The sequence below is a fragment of the Oncorhynchus masou genome, chromosome 23, assembly GCF_036934945.1.
Source record: "Oncorhynchus masou masou isolate Uvic2021 chromosome 23, UVic_Omas_1.1, whole genome shotgun sequence".
NCBI lineage: Eukaryota > Metazoa > Chordata > Actinopteri > Salmoniformes > Salmonidae > Oncorhynchus > Oncorhynchus masou.
Window position 1 is genome coordinate 38,209,914 of NC_088234.1, and position 22,176 is coordinate 38,232,089.

Sequence of the window (22,176 nt, forward strand, 5' to 3'; positions counted from 1 at the left end):
TCTTCCATCTCCACAGAGGAACTCTAGAGAGCTGTCAGTGACCATCGGGTATTTGGTCACCTCCCTGACCAAGGGCCTTCTCCCCTGATTGCTCAGTTTGGCCATGCGTGTCTTGGTGGTTCCAAATTTCTTCCATTGAAGAATGACAGAGGGCACTGTGTTCTTGGACCTTCATGCTGCAGAGTTTTTTGGTACCCTTTCCAAGTCTCACAGTAAAGGGTCTGAATACTTATGTAAATAAGTTATTTCTGTTTTTATTTATAATAAATGTGCAAAATTTTCTGAACCTATTTTCGCTTTGTCATTATGGGGTAGTGTGAAGATTGATGAGGAACATTTTTATTTAATCAATTTTAAAATAAGGCTGTAATGTAACAAAATATGGAAAACTTCAAAGGTTCTGAATACTACCTGAAGGCACTGTATATTCTACAGACCCTAGTAAGTAATCTCAACCCCTTTTACACAGGCACAAATAATTGTTTTTCCTGTACACTGCTATATTTGTACCACAGTCTCTTTATAACTCATCTTCTGCACACCTATCTCTCCAGTGTTAAATTGCTATATTGTAATTATTTCACCACTTTGGGCTATTTATTGTCTTGCCTCCCTTATCCTACCCCATTTGCACACACTGTATATAGACTTTTTCTATTGTATTATTGACTGCATGTTTGTTTATTCCATGTGTAACTCTGGGTTGTTGTTTGTGTCACACTGCTTTGCTTTATCTTGGCCAGGTCGCAGTTGTAAATGAGAACTTGTTCTCAACTAGACTACCAGGTTAAATAAAGGTGAAATTAAAATAATGCCATATGTACACCAGATGCACCCTCTGCCATATGTTGTTTTTGCCTGATGTCTAGTCTGCATTTTCAGTACTTGATGCACATGTGCTTTGCAAGGCTGCAAAAAGATTTGCAGCATGGATAAGGTTATTTTCGCTGTAGTCAGTTGAATGTGAAATACTTAACTGGAAAGTTTTTTAGCTAAACTATCTAGAAAAGTGGTTAGCTTTTTTGTTAGATAGCAAGCTAACTGGCTTGACTGTTTATGAACTTCCGTTTGTACCACCACAGTCAAGCAATGCATTGCACGTGTTACACAGAACGCACCGCAACCTTGCGATGCGGACTTCTTCATTGACAATTCAGTGGATATGAGGCTTGAAGATGAAGCCAATATGTAATTCATATACAGTGATTTGCATTGGGGGCATTTATTTGACATTGGAACATGTTTTAAAACCAACATTTAATGCAAATGTAAATTAGATATGAACATATCGTTAATGTTTAGACAAATATTTTTCATACTTTATTCATAAATGCAGGTTTAAAATACTATAGGTTAATGACACTTTTCTATTACGTGGAGGACTTTAATTTGAACACTTTATAAATTCCGTGACCCGGAAGTACTTCAGTGTTGCTGACGAGGTGCTGATGGGTCGATGTCAACTGGATGAAAATACAAGATCTATCGCTTCAATACACTGGTAAGGTTGTATGAAGCCCTTCAGTCTGCACATTAACTAAATTGGAACTAGTAGCTAGTTTTGGCGTGTGTATTATTTTCAGGCATGACGTGCGATTTGCCAAGTTATAGCAGGACTGAACTAGCGAGCTAACTAACACGAATCATATCAGATAATAAATTACCTAGCTAGCCAACTTGGTTAATAGCTTTTATTGCAGTGATTATTGGCTGTTTTTAATTTGATAGAGTAGGGTTAATAGTTAGCGTTAGCTGTGACGAGGCAGTATTTCTAACCTATAACGGTATTATACACACATACTATGTTACATCAGAGTTTCTAAATCCAGAGGCGCAAATTGCGAGACTTCCGGGAACGTTCGCGAAACAGACCAGGCCTTGGTTTGAGAAAGCAAATGAGAGAAGTGAAAATAATTCTTTCTTAATTTTTTCCGAAAACTAAAGACACAACCAAGATTCGAGCCAATGTCTTAAGTAGTTTAACATGTTATTACTCCAACCTTGTAAAAGTGACAAACTGGCACGTTTTCGTCAATAACAACTTTAGATCAAAGGAGTGCCTTTGATTTGACTGCGTGCGCATGCGCTGTTAGGCGTGAGACGACCGATGACGTATTTGTGCGCATGCGCTTAGCTATTCAACGTCGCCATGACATCGCCTACTACAAGTGTGATTGGGAATTCCTAATGGAGAATCAGTTTCTGCCTGTCTTTGGTTACATGCCTGAACCAGAATCAGTTTACAGGGGATGTTGAATATGGCGATTCTCCATTAAATCCGTGGCCTTTGTTTAATGTCAAATCAGGTATAATAAGTTTTATATTGGATATTCGTTTTTTCTATCATCGGTAGCTATTGAATCAAGCATGCCATGACTATGACAATCGAGGGAGGCTATATGGTATCGCCTGGTGCCCAAATTGATGACGTTACGTCGTGCAGAGAGTCCATCCTGATGAGCCTTTCCCAGCCAACAACAAATATAGAATTTTCCCTTAAAGTGGAAACTGACAACGTTTTAATTACTTTGCATCGAGGAACACAAGCATTTCGCAACACCCGCAATAACCTCTGCTAAATATGCCTGACCAATATTTTATTTGATACGCAACACACTTAAATCAGTGAAATATAAATTTCCCAGTTTATGCTGCAAAACCAACTTTATAAGAGGTTTTAAAAATAGGTTATGTTTGAATACACATTGCATGATGTACATTAAAAGGCATTGTCAGAATAGATGGATGCTGTTCAATGCATGATTAATATAATTTGCCAATAGTCCAAAAAATATAGCTATCAGGTTGTAAATCACAGCTGGCCTGGTACATTTATTTGCAGCCTCCATTCAGGATGCACTGTTTGTTTCAAGGACTCAATATTTTTGACAAAAATGGACGAATGTAACTCAGGTTGGGAATGTCAAGATCATCAAACTAGCAAGGGCAAGGATCACAAGTCAGTTATAATGTGTCTAGGCTAGCGTATCTATTAGGCTTGGGCGGTATACCTTATACCGGGGTATTTGGAAATAGCCACAGGGTGGTTTTTCAACACTGTTTATTACTTTAGTTTTTAAAGAAATCTTAATATTTGTAGCTTATTTTTAAATAAATACCTGCAGCCAACTTGTGCAATGTGTAAGGAGATAAAGCATGTTCTTCATTTCACCTTTCACATTATGGAGCTTTATACTTCCCCAGAACAGTTGAGGTTTTGAGTGCTTGTTTGTAAATTCCACTACTGGAGTCCAGCTGTGTATTGACAGGGGTTGCGTTTTATATTGAAAGTTTAGGATTTTTTTGCTTCAATATTGTGATCAGGGACTTACAACCATAGTTTAACTTCACAGAAACTACATCAGTGCAACACATTCTGCTGAAAATAGCTTAATTTTCATGAACAGAAATGGAACACTGTTTGGCTGGCAAGCCTCACAAGAAAATTAGTTGCTTGGCCATTGTATTTCTAATGTTTCTCATAGAAAAAATGTAGCCAGCAACATTTCCTAATGTTTTGCTTAAAGTTAATCTTGAGTTTTTTACCGGAGACATGTAGGCTGGCTACACCAACAAAAGTGCTGGAGACAAAAGCTACACGTCAGTCAGAGCGCTGTCTGCTGTTGGAATGGCTGTTTTGTGAATTCTCATCTGAGTGGAGAAGTGCAACTGAAGCACAATTAGTCTCATCACAGCAGAAATTACAATTTTAGATCTGCATTTACACAGCATGATATTTCTGACATGCATTATTTTTCCCCTGTGTGAAAAATGAATCATTTTGTGTTAATGTGAGTTCTTGGGTATGACGATACAAGCTTGGCACACCTGTATTTGGGGAGTTTCTCCCATTCTTCTCTGCAGATCCTTTCAAGCTCTGTCAGGTTGGATGAGAAGCGTTGCTGCACAGCTATTTTCAGGTCTCTCCAGAGATGTTCGATCAAGTTCAAGTCCGGGCTCTGGCTTGGCCACTCAAGGACATTCGGAGACTTGTCCCAAAGCCACTCCTGCGTTGTCTTGGCTTTGTGCTTAGGGTCGTTGTCCTATTGTACCTGATATGACACTCACCTCAATTTGAGGTCCTGTGTGCTCTGGAGCAGGTTTTCATCAAGGATCTCTCTGTACTTTGCTCCATTCATCTTTGCCTTGATCCTGACTAGTCTCCTAGTCCCTGCCCTGGAAAAACATCCCCACAGCATGATGTAGGGATGGTGCCAGGTTCCTCCAGACTTGGCATTCAGGCCAAAGTGTTCAATGTTGGTTTCATCAGACCTGAGAATATTGTTTCTCATGGTCTGAGTCTTTAAGTGCCTTTTGGCAAACTCCAAGCAGACTGTATTGTGACTACCACCTGGCCACTCTACCATAAAGGCTTAATTGGTGGAGTGCTGCAGAGATGGGAGAACCTTCCAGAAAGACAACTATCTCCACAGAGGAACTTTGGAGTTCTGTCAGAGTGACCATCGGGTTTTTGGTCACCTGAGTTACATTTTGAGTCTCATAACAAAGGGTCTGAGTACTTCTGTGATTTTATTTTTTATTTTTCATAAATTTGCAAACAATTTTGGCTGTAACGGAATAAAAGGTGGAAAAAGTCAAGGGATCTGAATACTTTCCGAATACACTGTGTGTATATACAGTGCCTTGCGAAAGTATTCGGCCCCCTTGAACTTTGCGAACTTTTGCCACATTTCAGGCTTCAAACATAAAGATATAAAACTGTATTTTTTTGTGAAGAATCAACAACAAGTGGGACACAATCATGAAGTGGAACGACATTTATTGGCTATTTCAAACTTTTTTTAACAAATCAAAAACTGAAAAATGGGGCGTGCAAAATTATTCAGCCCCTTTACTTTCAGTGCAGCAAACTCTCTCCAGAAGTTCAGTGAGGATCTCTGAATGATCCAATGTTGACCTAAATGACTAATGATGATAAATACAATCCACCTGTGTGTAATCAAGTCTCTGTATAAATGCACCTGCACTGTGATAGTCTCAGAGGTCCGTTTAAAAGCGCAAAGAGCATCATGAAGAACAAGGAACACACCAGGCAGGTCCGAGATACTGTTGTGAAGAAGTTTAAAGCCGGATTTGGATACAAAACGATTTCCCAAGCTTTAAACATCCCAAGGAGCACTGTGCAAGCGATAATATTGAAATGGAAGGAGTATCAGACCACTGCAAATCTACCAAGACCTGGCCGTCCCTCTAAACTTTCAGCTCATACAAGGAGAAGACTGATCAGAGATGCAGCCAAGAGGCCCATGATCACTCTGGATGAACTGCAGAGATCTACAGCTGAGGTGGGAGACTCTGTCCATAGGACAACAATCAGTTGTATATTGCACAAATCTGGCCTTTATGGAAGAGTGGCAAGAAGAAAGCCATTTCTTAAAGATATCCATAAAAAGTGTCGTTTAAAGTTTGCCACAAGCCACCTGGGAGACACACCAAACATGGGAAGAAGGTGCTCTGGTCAGATGAAACCAAATTTGAACTTTTTGGCAACAATGCAAAACGTTATGTTTGGCGTAAAAGCAACACAGCTCATCACCCTGAACACACCATCCCCACTGTCAAACATGTTGGTGGCAGCATCATGGTTTGGGCCTGCTTTTCTTCAGCAGGGACAGGGAAGATGGTTAAAATTGATGGGAAGATGGATGGAGCCAAATACAGGACCATTCTGGAAGAAAACCTGATGGAGTCTGCAAAAGACCTGAGACTGGGACGGAGATTTGTCTTCCAACAAGACAATGATCCAAAACATAAAGCAAAATCTACAATGGAATAGTTAAAAAATAAACATATCCAGGGGTTAGAATGGCCAAGTCAAAGTCCAGACCTGAATCCAATCGAGAATCTGTGGAAAGAACTGAAAACTGCTGTTCACAAATGCTCTCCATCCAACCTCACTGAGCTCGAGCTGTTTTGCAAGGAGGAATGGGGAAAAAATTCAGTCTCTCGATGTGCAAGACTGATAGAGACATACCCCAAGCGACTTACAGCTGTAATCGCAGCAAAAGGTGGCGCTACAAAGTATTAACTTAAGGGGGCTGAATAATTTTGCACGCCCAATTTTCCATTTTTGATTTGTTAAGAAAGTTTGAAATATCCAATAAATGTCGTTCCACTTCATGATTGTGTCCCACTTGTTGTTGATTCTTCACAAAAAAATACAGTTTTATATCTTTGTTTGAAGCCTGAAATGTGGCAAAAGGTCGCAAAGTTTAAGGGGGCGGTATACTTTCGCAAGGCACTGTACCAAGGGTTGCCAACCATTCTCCAGGAGAGCCTTAAAGGGGCAGTGTTGTATTTTGAGACAGGCTTGAATATGTGAAGCTGCCAATAGGCAGAGGGTAAGCATAGAAAAATTATGGTAAAAAAAAATATAGTAATGTATTTGATTTTGTATTGGTTCCTTGCATCATACACAAGTAAAAACATTTCTTTTGTTTTTTTGGACAAGACTCATGTTTTTAATGTAAAAGTGACAAAAAAAAGTTAATGTTAAGCCCTGACATTTTTATTGCAACGGTGCAAGAATATTCCAGGTTAGTTTTCTGAGAGTTGGGAGAATCGCCCATCAACATCATACCAAACAAACACAGAACATGGTTGCCATGTTCTCAGAATATAATTATCATTTTTGTAGACACATTTCATGGGAATGTTGCAAGAACATTCATGTGTCCAATGTTGTTTACAGGGCTTGACATGAACTTTTTTTGCCATTTGTCTTTCGGACCCCCCCCCAGAAAAAGCTCTGTAACACCATCAACCAAATGGGTGACTGAAAATGATATGTTATCGCCCTGTAGGGGCTGGCATGCTACGGGAAGGACGAGAGGAGCCAAATATTTTTCGATCAGCCTATTCCACTGGCGGAGCTGTGGCCTGAAAGACGAGTTGTAGTCTAGGCCTGTCTGTGTGCCGACGCGTACAGATGGAGTGACTGACACAGTCAGCCATCCTCGCTGGCTGTGCGTCTTGAAATCGGCTAAACTTTGGACATTGAGATATTAAATAAATGATAGAGAAGAAGAAGCCTTGAATAGGAAGAGTGGAAGAGAGTGGGTTTTGTGTAAAATCATGGGCTCTCAGAACTGGATAATTATTGCATTTTTTCCCCCTCATCCTCCTCTCTTATTAGGCTCATAAACTCAGCAAAAAAAAACATCCTCTCACTGTCAACTGCATTTATTTTCAGCAAACGTAACATGTAAATATTTGTATGAACATCAGTTTGTCTCAGTTGCTGAAACTTAACAAGTTTCACAGACATGTGACTAAGAGAAATGGAATAATTTGTCCCTGAACAAAGGGGGGCTCAAAATCAAAAGTAAGTCAGTATCTGGTGTGGCCACCAGCTGCATTAAGTACTGCAGTGCATCTCCTCATGGACTGCACCAGATTTGCCAGTTCTTGCTGTGAGATGTTACCCCACTCTTCCACCAAGGCACCTGCAAGTTCCCGGACATTTCTGGGGGGGGGATGGCCCTAGCCCTCACCCTCAGATCCAACAGTCCCAGACGTGCTCAATGGGTTTGTGATCCGGGCTCTTTGCTGGCCATGGCAGAACACTGACATTCCTGTCTTGCAGGAAATCAAACACAGAACGAGCAGTATGGCTGGTGGCATTGTCATGCTGGAGGGTCATGTCAGGATGAGCCTGCAGGAAGGGTACCACATGAGGATGTCTTCCCTGTAAAGCACAGCGTTGAGATTGCCTGCAATGACAACAAGCTCACTCAACCGCGACTCGTCAGTGAAGAGCACTTTTTGCCAGTCCTGTCTGGTCCAGCGACGGTGGGTTTGTGCCCATAGGTGATGTGGTTGCCGGTGATGTTTGGTGAGGACCTGCCTTACAACAGGCCTACACGCCCTCAGTCCAGCCTCCGTCCACAATAGGCTGAGCGTCTGAGCACTGATGGAGGGATTGTGTATTCCTGGTGTAACTTGGGCAGTTGTTGCCATCCTGTACCTGTCCCCCTGGTGTGATGTTTAGATGTACCGATCCTGTGCAGGGGATACACGTGGTCTGCCACTGCAAGGACGATCAGCTGTCCGTCTTGTCTCTCTGTCGTGCTGTCTTAGGCTTCTCACAGTATGGACATGGCAATTTATTGCCCTGGCCACATCTGCAGTCCTCATGCCTCCTTACAGCGTGCCCAAGGCACGTTCATGCAGATGAGCAGGGACCCTGGGCATCTTTCTTTAGGTGTTTTTCAGAGTCTGTAGCAAGGCCTCTTTAGTGTCCTAAGTTTTCATAACTGTGACCTCGATTGCCTACCGTCTGTAAGCTGTTAGTGTCTTAACGACCGTTTCACAGGTGCATGCATGTTGCACATTGGTAGAATAATGTGTAGTTGGCCTACGCCTATTTTTACATTTCTTTCAAAAATATCTGCTAAATATAAAATTTGGCTATTGCCACATATCATCCAACGTTTGAGAGATTCTTTTCTCCGTTTTCTGATTAGATATTTTCCGCTGCGTTGGTGAGACTCATACTTAGCTCCTTCTACATTGTTCTCTTGCTTTGTGTCAATATAACATGTTTATTGAAATAGGCTATAGGAATATAGGCAATTTACTCAATGCACTGCCTTGCTGTGAGTTGCCTGATCCAATTCTGATCAGAGTAATTTGGACAACTGAAATCTATATTCTGGTTGTCTGACCTTTTTTAAATGTATATATTTAAAATGTTTATTTTTATTTTTTTACTTGCACTGAACAAGCAGACAAGTGTTATTGTCGAGCCCTGGTTTAGAACGTTGGGCTGTCCCCAACCCCCTCAAAAATGTTGGTTCGACATAGTCATCTGTTTTTTCGATTGGTCGAAGTTTTTAAATGGGTATTTTTCCCTAATATAGACACACCCTTTGTGTTTTAATAAAATCAACTGTATGTCGGCAACTGAGCTTGTCTGATGTTTAAGCACACTGATGAATTTATCAAGACACAAATGACTTGAGGGAGCCAGAGCTAAAGATAACCTGGTTACGCTCCTAATAGGCTACACAAGGGGTTGCCAACCTTTTCCATTTGGAGTGCCAGTTATGATTTTTATATGGACTTTTTTGTGGAATAGTTTCATTTATACTAGTCTTCGTATCTCAATTATCATGTGATTAATCAAAATTCTATAAGTAAATTCTGTTGCCATTGCCAACTAAGTAAAAAATACCCTACATAGAAACTATCCCGATTTAAAAAATAAATATCCTATAAATCACTGACTATTCATGGCTTGTCTGGAAGGAACTTGAAACATTGTAACAACTATTAACTTGGGTCTTGCCTGAAGCTCAAGCTTGCGAACTTGCAACATTGTATAAAATATTCTGGGCCCTCAATTTCCACTCCAGTGAGCTCCAAACAGACAAAACATTTAATGGCTACAGATGTGAGTGCTTCGGGGTGATAGACATTTAAACAGGTTACCTTGGTGTTCTGGGGCACATGGACTATGGTAGTCTGCTTGAAACATGTAGGTATTACATGCTGGGTTATCGAGTGAAGACACTTGCCAGCTTGTCAGCACATGCTCTGTGTACGTGTCCTGATTTAAAAGGTCTTACTCACATCGGTTGTGGTGCGTGGTGACACAGTTTTTGGGAACAGCTGGTGCTCTCATGCATGGGTCAGTGTTGCTAGCCTCCGCAGTTGCTAGCCTCCGCACGAGCATAGAAGGTATTTAGCTCGTCTGGTTGGCTCGTGTGACTGAACAGCTCCCAGCTTGGCTTCTGTTTGTTATCCGTGATAGTTTGCAGGCCCTGAATATATAGTAGGATTGGATCTTGGTCCTGTATTGATGCTTTGCCTGATTGATGGATCATTGGAGGGTGTAGCAGGATTTCTTGTCACTGTGTGAAAACATAAATCAAATTGTTACTTCAATAGTAAACGGTACAATGCAGTCATATTCCTATTCACCCCACCGTATCCTGTGGATATGCCAAATAAACTTTGATTTTGATTTGATAATGCAATATTGATGGAATATGAGTACATTATAGTTAGAACGTATGCACCGGGCCTCACGAGTCTGGGTTCGAGTCCAGGCTCCATCGCAGCCGGCCTTGACCAGAGAGATCTGTGGTGCCGCGCACAATTGGCCCAGCGTCGTCCGGCTTAGGGGAGGTTTGGCTGGCAGGCATGTCCTTGTCCCATCGCGCACTAGGGACTCCTGTGGCGGGCTGGGCGCAGTGCCCGCTGACATGTCACCAAGTGTACGGTGTTTCCTCCGACACATTGGTGCGGCTGGCTTCCGGATTAAGTGGGCATTGTGTCAAGAAGCAGTGCAGCTTGGTTGGGTTGTGTTTCGGAGGACGCACGGCTCTCGACCTTCGCCTCTCCCGAGTCTGTATGGGAGTTGCAACGATGAGACAAGACTGTAACTACCAATTGGATACCATGAAATTGGGGAGAAAAATTAATAAACTTATGCACCGTTTATGAATTCAACCATCAATTTTCTGACTACGTGGGGAAACATTACCACCAAATAAGTGCAACAAATGTCCTTTACGTACAGTTGAAGTCAGAAGTTCACGTACACTTAGGTTGGCGTCATTGAAACTCGTTTTTCAACCACTCCACAAATTTCTTGTTAACAAACTATAGTTCTGGCAAGTCAGTTGTGTTATGCGCAAAGTAGATGTCCTAAGTAATTTTTCCAACAATTGTTTACAGATTATTTCACTTATAATTCACTGTATCACAATTCCAGTGAGCCAGAAGTTTACATACACTAAGTTGATGGTGCCTTTAAACAGCTTGGAAAATTACAGAAAGTAATGTCATGGCTTTAGAAGCTTCTGATAGGCTAATTGACATAATTTGAGTCAATTGGAGGTGTACCTGTGGATGTATTTCAAGGCCGACCTTCAAACTCAGTGCCTCTTTGCTTGACATCATGGGAAAATCAAAAGTCAAGACAGAAAGTCAGCCAAGACTTCAGAATTTTTTTTAGACCTCCCAAAGTCTGGTTCATCCTTGGGAGCAATTTCCAAACGCCTGAAGGTACCACGTTCATCTGTACAAACAATAGTACGCAAGTATGAACACCATGGGACCACGCAGCCTTCATACCACTCAGGAAGGAGATGCGTTCTGTCTCCTAGAGATGAATATACTTTGGTGCAAAGACAGAACTCAATCCCAGAACAGCAGCGAAGGACATTGTGAAGATGCTGGAGGAAACCGGTACAAAAGTGTCTATATCCACAGTAAAATGAGTCCTATATCGACATAACCTGACAGGCTGCTCAGAAAGAATGAAGCCACTGCTCCAAAACTGCCATAAAAAAAGCCAGACTGGAAATAAGGGACCTAGCCAGAACCATGAAAAGCATTATTCCTCCTCAGTCAAACTTTACAATTGTTACTGCATTGGGGCAGGTTGCGTTCTCCTGGCATCTGCCAAACCCAAATTTGTCCGTCGGACTGCCAGATGATGACGTGTGACTCATTACTCCAGAGAACGCGTTTCCACTGCTCCAGAGTTCAATAGCGGCAAGCTTTACACCACTCCAGCCGATGCTTGGTATTGCGCATGTTGATCTTAGGTTTGTGTGCGGGCTGCTCGACCATGGAAAATTTTCATGAAGCTTCCGACGAACAGTTCTTGTGCTGACGTTGCTTCCAGAAGCAGTTTGGAGCTCTTTAGTGAGTGTTGCAACCGAGAACGGACTATTTTTACTCGCTACGCCCTTCAGCACTCACTGGTCCTCTTCTGTGATCTTGTGTGGCCTACACTTCGCGACTGAGGCTTTGTTGTTCCTAGACGTTTCCACTTCACAATAACGGCATTTACAGTTGACCGGGGTATCTCGTAGAGGACAGAAATTTGACACACTGACTTGTTGGAAAGGTGGCATCCTATGATGATGGCACGTTGAAAGTCACTGAGTTCTTCAGGAAGGCCATTCTACCGCCAATGTTTGTCTACAGAGATTGCATGGTTGTGTGCTCAATTTTATAAACCTGTCAGCAACTAGTGTTGCTGAAATAGCCAAATACACTAATTTGAAGGGGTGTATGGAGAAGAATCTACACTTGTTTTTTTTGTAAAATAAAAAATATGATTTCAGATTTCAATATTTATAGCTCTTAAACAAAGCGTGCAATGACTATGAAAATGATATATTCTGAATTGGGAGGATGGAGAAAAATACATGCCTTTTTGGTGTGTGAATTTGTTATAAACAACATTTGGGGGGGATTTCATTCTCCAATAGCTCCCAAGTTTTACATGACTATGAAAATGATATATTCTGAATCGGGAGGATGGAGAAAAGTCCATGCCTTTAAAAAAAATCTACCTTCAATAGCTCTTAAACTATGTATTCTGTATTCTATGTACTATGTATTCTGAATTAGGATAGAGAAGAATCTATACTTTTTTTCTGGGGGGGTAAAAACAAAAGGCATCCATTCTCAAAAGGTCAAAATAAAAAGTTACATGCAACTGAAAAAATGCCTTTTCTGGAAAAAGTATTGTTTTTGACCTAGTACGCATGCACAAAATCCACCTCCAGTAAAATCACTCATTACTGCCACACACAGGTCGGCTGGTCGAGCAGCAGGAAAGGTCATTGATTATCACCTACAGCAGTGTGTGAATGTCATATCGATCTATTGTTTCACCCGTGCTACACGGAATGCAATATTTCATGCAAGTAGATTAAGTAGACCATATAGGGTACCTTTTTACAGTTGTATGTTTCTAAATGGCTTTATTTAGTGTATTTTCATTCAATTTTTTTATACTGCAGGAGGTGCAGAAGAGATGGATTTGGCGCATGCAGAATACGTTGATTCTATCCAGACAAGGCATAGTGGGTGTAGCCAATGGTATGGTCTCAGACAATTTTAAAGGCCTGGCCCTTGGCCGAAGTTTTTAAACCTGTTTGGCCCAGGCGTGCTGATAGCGACCGACCTTGACAACATCCAGTGAAATTGCAGAGCGCCAAATTCATAATAAACATTTCATAAAAATACAAGTGTTATACATCGTTCTACCGTCCCACCTGCCCAACATCCGGTGAAATTGCAGAGGGCGCAATTCAAACTACGGTATTATAAATATTTAACCTTTATAAAATCCCAAGTGTAATACATCAATGAAGCTTAACTTCTTGTTAATCCAACCGCCGTGTTTCAAAAAGGCTTTACGGCGAAAGCAAACCATGCGATTATCTGAGGACAGTTCCCCGCATACAAACACATGAAAAACATATTTCAACCAGGCAGGTGTGACACGAAAGTCAGAAATAGCGATATAAAAAGTGCCTTACCTTTGATCTTCTTCTGTTGGCACTCCAAAAGGTCCCAGTTGCATCACAAATGGTCATTTTGTTCGATAATGTCCTTTATATCTATAAAAACTCAGTTAAGCTGGCTTGCTTCAGTCAATAATCCACCCAGTTTCCCTCCATCAAAATGCATACAAAATGAATCCCAAATGTTACTAATAAACTATTCGAAACAAGTCAAACAATGTTTATGATCAAACCTTAGGTACCCTAATACGCAAATAAATTATACAATTTAAGACTGTGAATTGTTATTGTCTTTACCGGAGAAAAATACCAAAGAACACGCTCTCTTTCACGTGCTTGGAAACACTACAGCCAAAATGGGAGCCACCTAGAAAAACTACAATTCCTGGCTCATTTTTCCAAAAACCAGCCTGAAACTCTTTCTAAAGACTGTTGACATCTAGTGAAAGCCCTATGAACTGCAATCTGGGAGGACTTTGCCTTATAATCAAAGTGACAGCCATTGAAAATAGAGGTAGGCTGATTTTTGTTTTGTTTTTTGGGGGATGGTTTGTCCTCGGGGTTTCGCCTGCCATATCAGTTCTGTTATACTCAGACATAATTTTAACAGTTTTAGAAACTTTAGAGTTTTCTGTCCAAATCTACCAATTATTATACATATCCTAGCTTGTGGGCTTTAGTAACTGGCAGTTTACTTTGTGCACCTCATTCATCCAAACGTCCAAATACTGCTCCCTAGCCTAAAAAAATAAAGCTAATTTAAGACAATTCTACACATTTTGCCATGGGTAGAGACAACATTTTACAGTTTTAAAGCGAATTTCCTGCATTTCTACACATTTTGTCATGGGGTTGAGAGAATTTGTGGCTTTGAAGCTAATTTCCTACACATTTTGCCATGCCTTATGCAGTATTCCAATTCTGAGTGACTAAAACATTTTTTTTTTAAATCATTGCCCCATTACTTGAATTTTAGATTTTCCCTGACTCTTAGTTTTATTTAGGTGATTGTTAGTTCTCAGATGATCTTATATATAAAAAATATATAGCTCCATCTCTTTTTTACCCCTTTTTCTCCCCAATTTCGTGGTATCCAATTGTTGTAGTAGCTACTATCTTGTCTCATCGCGACAACTCCCATACGGGCTCGGGAGAGACGAAGGTTGAAAGTCATGAGTCATACACAAACATTGTGTTTTTAAATTAAATACAAATTGTAATATATTTTTTTTTGTAGTGGTGGCAACGATTTGGCGCCCACCGCTGGTAAATGAATATTTGGAAAGCACTGCTTCATCGATTGTTTTCTCTTTTTTGTTCTCTCACTCTGTAACTGTGTGTGTTGTAGGTGAGTTCGGGTGAGGATGACGATGACTCACGTGGGGGCAGTAGTTGGTGCAGTAACTGCAGTGATGGCCATCCTGCTGCACTCCTCCATTCACAAGATAGAGGAGGGACACCTAGCTGTTTACTACAGGTATGATCCATGACCCCCAACCCTCTGTCATCCTTTCACCAGGTAATGAAGTACTGTGAAGAGTAGATTCATATTATTGGTTAATTTCTGTGTTTTAGAGGAGGAGCTTTGCTAACTGCACCCAACGGCCCTGGATACCACATTATGATGCCCTTTCTTACCACCTACAGATCAGTACAGGTACTATCTGACCCCTAAACCCTGACCTCTGACTTCTAACTCTGGATAACACATCATGCTGGCCTTTATTACATCTACAATTCAGTTCTAAAAAAACTTTCTCTTCCAGACGACTCTTCAAACTGATGAGATAAAGAACGTGCCTTGTGGAACTAGGTAAATCTAGAACCGTTGCATGGTGTTTCTGAAAGGTGTTTGTGTGTGTGCTTGTGTGGCGGAGGACGTTGACCATGTTCGTGACCATGTTTCTGATGTGTTCTCTCCACAGTGGGGGAGTGATGATCTACTTTGACCGTATAGAGGTGGTCAACATGCTGGTGCCCTCATCTGGTAAGACCTTCAGAGCTACTTGCTAACAGAGCGGATCCCTAGGACACCTACGTTGTCCACGTTGCTATGTAGTTGGAAAGGGGGGGGTGTGTGTGACGTTTCTACTTTCCTAGTGTATACTAACCTGTCTCTCTCTCTTCACAGTGGTGGACACAGTGAAGAACTATACAGCTGATTATGACAAAACTCTAATTTTCAACAAGATTCACCACGAACTCAACCAATTCTGCAGCGTACATACTTTACAGGAGGTCTACATCGAGCTGTTTGGTGAGCACTCACTCACTCACTTGTATATCTGCTGAGACACTTTCTATACATCAGTCTAATAACTCTTATTTTTTTTTCTCTTTTTTTTCCTCTCCTGCATCTTGGTTTGTCAGACATCATTGATGAGAACCTGAAAATCGCTCTGCAAAAAGACCTAAACTCTATGGCGCCTGGACTGACGATACAGGTACACACACACCAGGGTTGGGGTCAATCACACACACACACCAGGATTGGGGTTGATTCCATTCCAACTCAGGTGAGTTTGTGTCGGGGTTGGGGTCAATTCCCATTTAAGTCAGTCAATTCAGGAAGTAAAGTGAAATTACCACTTTGCGCCAAGTTTACTTCCTGAATTGACTGAATTAAATGGGAATTGACCCCAACCCTGACACAAACACACACTCATCTGAGTGGTTGGGTGCATTCAGCAGGAAGCAATGTTTTGGAACATTCAGTTAATATGTTATGTAGAACAATAATGCCTCTCTGACATGTAGAATAAGGAATCGCATCAGTGCTATTTGTGGCACTTCTATCTGCAGCATTTGACAATCAGGGCCTAAAATTAACACCTGCCAAATGCGGGTAGATTTTGGCATTGGCGGGTAATATGTCTATTTCACCAGTCACGTTGGCGGGTGGTCTGTGTTCCACAGTTCCCAAGTATGATCGCATTTATAGCAAAAATAAATGCAGCAGTAGCTGTTTTCAAAGTATCTGGCGTTTTAGTTTCATAGCTGGTAAATTAATCACACAAAGTCAAAGCACTCCACTGAACAAAAATATAATCTACTTTGACCATATAGAGGTGGTCAATACTTTCAAATTTTGTGCACAAATTTGTTTACAACCCTGTTAGTGAGCAATTCTCCTTTGCCAAGATAATCCATCCACCTGGCAGATGTGGCATATCAAGAAGCTTATTAAACAGCATGCTCATTACACAGGTGCACCTTGTGCTGGGGACAATAAAAGGCCACGTTAAAAGGTGCAGTTTTGTCACACAAAATAAGAGCTGTTTCCAGAGAATTGAATGAATGTTAATTTCTCTACTGTAAACTACCTTCAACAAATTTGGCAGTACATCCAACCAACCTCACAACCGCAGACTACGTGTAATCATGCCTCCCATGGCTGCACCCCCGCCCTGTCATGTGAAATCCATAGATTAGGGTCTAAAGAATTTATTTAAATTGGCTTAGTTGCTTTATATGAACTGTATATCATTAAAATATTTGAAATTGTTGAATGTTTATTTTTGTTCAGTGTACGAATTTTACAATGGCCTATCCCACCTCGCTCTGCAACATTGCCTGGCTTGGGGCTGTGTGCATGTAAAGAGCTGAGTGAAATATTAATTTTTACAAGTGCTGCACACGTATTAAAGTTGGTCTCATTTACTTGAAAAGAAAGTCTACTAAAGTGAGACTGTCAATGTGTTTCTTGGCTATTTACATTTGTTTTGTTCACAAGCTAGGTTGTTTTTCAATGTTTGGGAAGAGAAGACAAAGCAGCTACTAGTCAGACTCATTCTCACAGGCACAAACATTTTTTTTATTTCACCTTTATTTAACCAGGTAGGCTAGTTGAGAACAAGTTTTCATTTGCAACTGCGACCTGGCCAAGATGAAGCAAAGCAGTTCGACACATACAACAACACAGAGTTGCACATGGATTAAACAAAACATAGTCAATAATACAGTAGAACAAAAGAAAACAAAGTCTATATACAGTGAGTGCAAATGAAGTAAGATAAGGGAGTTAAGGCAATAAATAGGCCATGATGGCGAAGTCATTACAATATAGCAATTAAACACTGGAATGGTAGATATATGTGCAAGTAGAGATACTGGGCTGCATAGGAGCAAGATAAATAAATAAATACAGTATGGGGATGAGGTAGGTAGGTAGATGGGCTGTTTACAGATGGGCTATGTACAGGTGCAGTGATCTGTGAGCTGCTCTGACAGCTGGTGCTTAAAGCAAGTGAGGGAGATATGAGTCTCTAGCTTCAGAGATTTTTGCAGTTCGTTCCAGTCATTGGCAACAGAGAACTGGAAGGAAAGACGACTAAAGGAGGAATTGGCTTCGGGGGTGACCAGTGAGCTATACCTGCTGGAGCGCGTGCTATGAGTGGGTGCTGCTATGGTGGCCATTGAGTTGAGAAAAGGCGGGGCTTTACCTAGCAGAGACTTGTATATAACCTGTAGCCAGTGGGTTTGGCGACGAGTATGAAGCGAGGGCCAACCAACGAGAGCATACAGGTCGCAGTGGTGGGTAGTGTATGGGGCTTTGGTGACAAAACGGATGGCACTGTGATAGACGGGTGCGGGCAGTGATCGATTTGAGTAGTATGCATTTAGTTTTACTTGCGTTTAAGAGCAGTTGGAGGCCACGGAAGGAGAGTTGTATACCTCGTCTGGAGGTAAGTTAGCACTGTCCAAAGAGGGGCCAGAAGTATACAGAATGGTGTCGTCTGCATAGAGGTGGATCAGAGAATCACCAGCAGCAAGAGCGACATCATTGACGTATACAGCGAAGAGAGTCGGCCCGAGAATTGAACCCTGTGTCACCCCATAGCGACTGCCAGAGGTCCGGACAACAGGCCCTCCGATTTGACACACTGAATTCTATCAGAGAAGTAGTTGGTAAACCAGGCGAGGCAATCATTTGAGAAACCAAGGCTGTCGAGTCTGCCAATAAGAATGTGATGATTGACAGAGTCAAAAGCCTTGGCCAGGTCGATGAATACGGCTGCACAGTAATGTCTCTTAGCGATGGCGGTTATGATGTCGTTTAGGACCTTGAGCGTGGCTGAGGTGCACCCATGACCAGCTCTGAAACCAGATTGCATAGACATGACTCAAGTCACGTTACCATGGTAATCTCCCACATTTAAAGGGGCAGGTACCATGTTTCGTCTCTTCTGTGTTCATTTGGTTAAAAGACTTGGGTCACAAAAAATGAAAATAAACAGTATACCACAATTCTTCTTACTAGTAATACATGTATTGTTTTAGAAACATTACAAAGCATGTTCTTTCCTGTTTTGTTAGTGTAATTGTAGGGGGAGGGATGTTTGGCTGGTTAAAAATCTGAGTGGCTGGTGGACCAAAAATGTAATGTTATGCCCTGCGTTCGGCTACTGAACGGGGCTCTGGTTTGTGTATACTGAGTGTGTCTCTTATGTCCCAGGCTGTCCGAGTCACCAAGCCCAAAATCCCAGAGGCCATCAGGAGAAACTTTGAGCTCATGTGAGTGTTCTCACTCTTTCTTTTTCTCTTCAGTTCTCTCTTACCATTTGTCCAGTGTCTCACTCTATTTTTTATAAACCTCACTTTGTGTGTGTGTGTGTGTGTGTGTGTGTGTGTGTGTGTGTGTGATCTCTCTCTCTCACTATGTGTGTAGGGAGGGGGAGAAGACTCGTCTGTTGGTAACAGTTCAGACTCAGAAGGTTGTGGAGAAAGAAGCTGAGACTGAGAGGAAGAAAGCCGTCATCGGTAACGTAGCAACACTCCATCTCATTAGTATACACACTTACAGTACACAACCAGTTGTTTATCTGAAATAACTGGAGAGCTAAGTTGAGCTAATAAACCGTAACACTATATACTCTCTCTTCTTTTCCCCACCGCACACCGCTGTCTTTCTCTCAGAGGCTCAGAAGGTGGCTGAAGTAGCACAGATTCATTTCCAACAGAAGGTGATGGAGAAAGAGACTGAGAAGAGGATCTCTGAAATAGAGGGTGTGTGTGGTGTGTGTGTGTGTGTGTGTGTGTGTGTGGTGTGTGTGCATATTAATGAACTCTGTGTCTATTTCAGACACTGCATTCTTGGCAAAAATGAAGGCCAGGGCTGATGCAGAGTATTATACAGCCGCTAAGTTTGCTGAAGCTAACAGGGTAAGACATGTCTATATATATATATATACACACACACACACACACACACTGACATCATCTCTCTCCCATCTTTCCAGTTGAAGTTAACACCCGAGTACCTTGAGTTGATGAAGTACCAGGCGATAGCAGCCAACAGTAAGATCTACTTCGGCCAGGACATCCCTAACATGTTTGTCGAGGGACACAGCCCTACCCAGGACCCTGAGCCCCCGAAAGCCTCTGAACAGGCCAGACACTAAGATCCGAGACTAGCTGTCTGTCTGTCTGTCAGTTGAAGGGTTTGAGGGACAAAGGAATGTGTGAGGAGTCATTCCCCTAATTGGGGTGTGTAAAGGCTTTAGTTTTAATTCTATCGGCCAGAGAGGGGGAGGGAGAAGGGGGATTGGTAAAGAAGGATGGGGAGAGGAAAGAATGAGCGAGATGCATGGAAAGAGAAATTCAGAAAAAGTGAGTGGGAGGGGGAGGGGGGGGGTCTGTCTACACCTGTGTTGAGCAGGCAGTCGGTGGGAAGGATCAGTAGAGGCATTAATACTGATATCTGGCCTGGGTTGAGTGTTAGGCAGGTGGCTCTCAGTCGCCCTGCTCTACATGTGCAGCTTTGCATCGGATGCAACTCTTGGCTTTGTTTTTTGGAATTGTATGATTTTTGTTGTTGTTGTTTGATGCTTTATGCAAAATAATGAATTTAAATTGAACTTGAACATTAAGTTCAGCCTTACTGTCTAATTTGTTTTTAGCTTAACTAGAATGTAAAGAAGGCAACACTAATTCTGAACTAAAGGGTTTCTGGTTCTGATTCTAAATGGGGTTGGGTGTATTGGTACTCCGGTCTCTTTCTAGTCATCCACAGTTTGTGTGTTTGCACGTGTGAGAGAGCAAGAAAGGGGTATGTGTGTGTGAGACTGAGGGAGAGCGAAAGGAAACGAGAAATTGTTTGTGAGCCCATACTCCATTCTTACCCCAGAGCAGATCTGAGCCAGGACAATGAGACACTACAAACCTTCAGTCTGTCGGCACACATGGGTTGGACTTCTCGTAAGCGCAGAAACACCCGGTGGAACTCCTTAGAACTCTTCTTAGAACCTATGTATGGGGGGGGCCTGAGTAAAAATAGTTGTTTTTCTGTAGTGGGCCTAAGGGCTACGAGAGGACTGGCTTATATTGCCGTTCTTAGCTAAAGGGCTTCTGGGTAGTGTAGTCTTGGTGTGTATTTTCAGTCGGGAGTCTAGTGTCAGTGGGATAGTTGTAGTTAGATGGGTTGATTCTCTGTTTGAGGTTGAACAAATGATCTAGGATCAGTTAAACTGGCTGGCAGAAGGACACTGAAGTCAGACTTGCCCTTTATTTTCTTTCTGTTTACTGTGAAACACCTCCAGTAGAGAATACAGGACTACTAATACAAGGGCTGTTGACGGTTTGCCTGGAACCACTACACTGTATGTCGGCCATGTGTGGCTATTGAATGCAAAACCAGACAAACCGGCTCCGACTACATTGACACAGGAAGAGCGGAAGGCCGATGCTTTTCTTGCGCCATCGTTCCGTTCAAACTGAGCTGGCTCTAATATTTTATTTTCACATGGTCCATTTCAAAGTTTTCAGCATAATTTATGGTTGTGTAACCAGGCTAGCTCAGTACATCTTGATTTTACTTCACTCAGTTCAGCTCAGTAGTTTTTAGTTTGTATTTAGTAGGTAGAGAGGTAGCGTTTAGTGTTAACTCTCAGGAAAGAGCTTGAGGTGACTAGTGACTTGGGCAGACAGCGTCATACTGTATTTTATATATATATATATATATATATATATATACATACATACATACACACACACGTGTATAACTATATGGCTTGTATATCCCTATATGGTTCTTTATACAGAATGGCTGTAGTGCCACCTTCAGGCTCAGAAATTACAGGCGGTAGGAATTGACAGGCTTACAGAGATAGACTTCAGTTCAGTAAAGCTACTCGGGCACTTCAGTAGATTAACCACCACGAACAGGGAAACTACTCTGGAGTAGTGTAACACAGTGGGTTCACAGAGTTAGCCAGCGAACTTTGAGAAACGCTCAGATGTAGGCTAGCTCTTGAATTTCCCGTTTGTTAAGAAAGAAACTGTCAGTTGATTGGAATGTTGAGTGAGTCAGTTACTGTGCCAATTTCAAGTGTATATAAACTTGAACATATGAATCCAGAATATTTAGGAAAGTTAGCTGGCGAACTCCTTCAATCCTGCCCTGTGACATCACGCTACCGTGCTGCTGTTTACTGTACTTGATCTCACCAATCGTCTTTCTCCTATGGCATTGGTGGTGGGTGTAAATTAGAAAATGCAGAAAAGGATGGAATTCAATTTGTCATGGAAATAATTAACACGTTTTTGTGAATGTTACTTTTGTACAATTTTCATAATTTGAACTGTCTTATTTTAAAAGATTTATATGCAAAAAAAAGTTCAAGTTTTGACAATGTTCGAATATGTAAAATAAAACCTATTTTGATACCACAATGTGTGTCTGTGTGTGATTTAAGACTGCAGCCTGAAGCTGGGTTTTGTCTAGGCACAAAATGGATGAAAATAGTCGGGAAACTGAGTGAGTGAAACGAGGTCGCCTACATCCTGAAAATGCTGGTTTTCATTTTATGTTGTACATTTTAAAAACCGTGCCCTTGTGCCAGTGAAGTAAAAATGTTAAAGTACTACTTAAGTCATTTTTGAA

The 22,176-nt window shown here is 41.6% G+C and overlaps 1 protein-coding gene across 1 annotated transcript; it reads left to right on the top strand.

Moving 5' to 3' along the window:
* The first annotated feature begins 1,397 nt into the window (after nt 1–1,397).
* erlin1 (ER lipid raft associated 1) lies at nt 1,398–21,965 on the top strand. The gene is made up of 12 exons (XM_064932000.1): nt 1,398–1,501; nt 14,644–14,772; nt 14,871–14,952; nt 15,062–15,108; nt 15,221–15,282; nt 15,427–15,552; nt 15,666–15,739; nt 18,751–18,809; nt 18,964–19,055; nt 19,212–19,301; nt 19,378–19,457; nt 19,535–21,965. Exons 2-12 carry the CDS (start codon nt 14,660–14,662, stop codon nt 19,694–19,696), a joined length of 987 nt encoding a protein of 328 aa, XP_064788072.1. The 5' UTR covers nt 1,398–1,501; nt 14,644–14,659; the 3' UTR covers nt 19,697–21,965.
* The last annotated feature ends 211 nt before the right edge of the window (nt 21,966–22,176 follow it).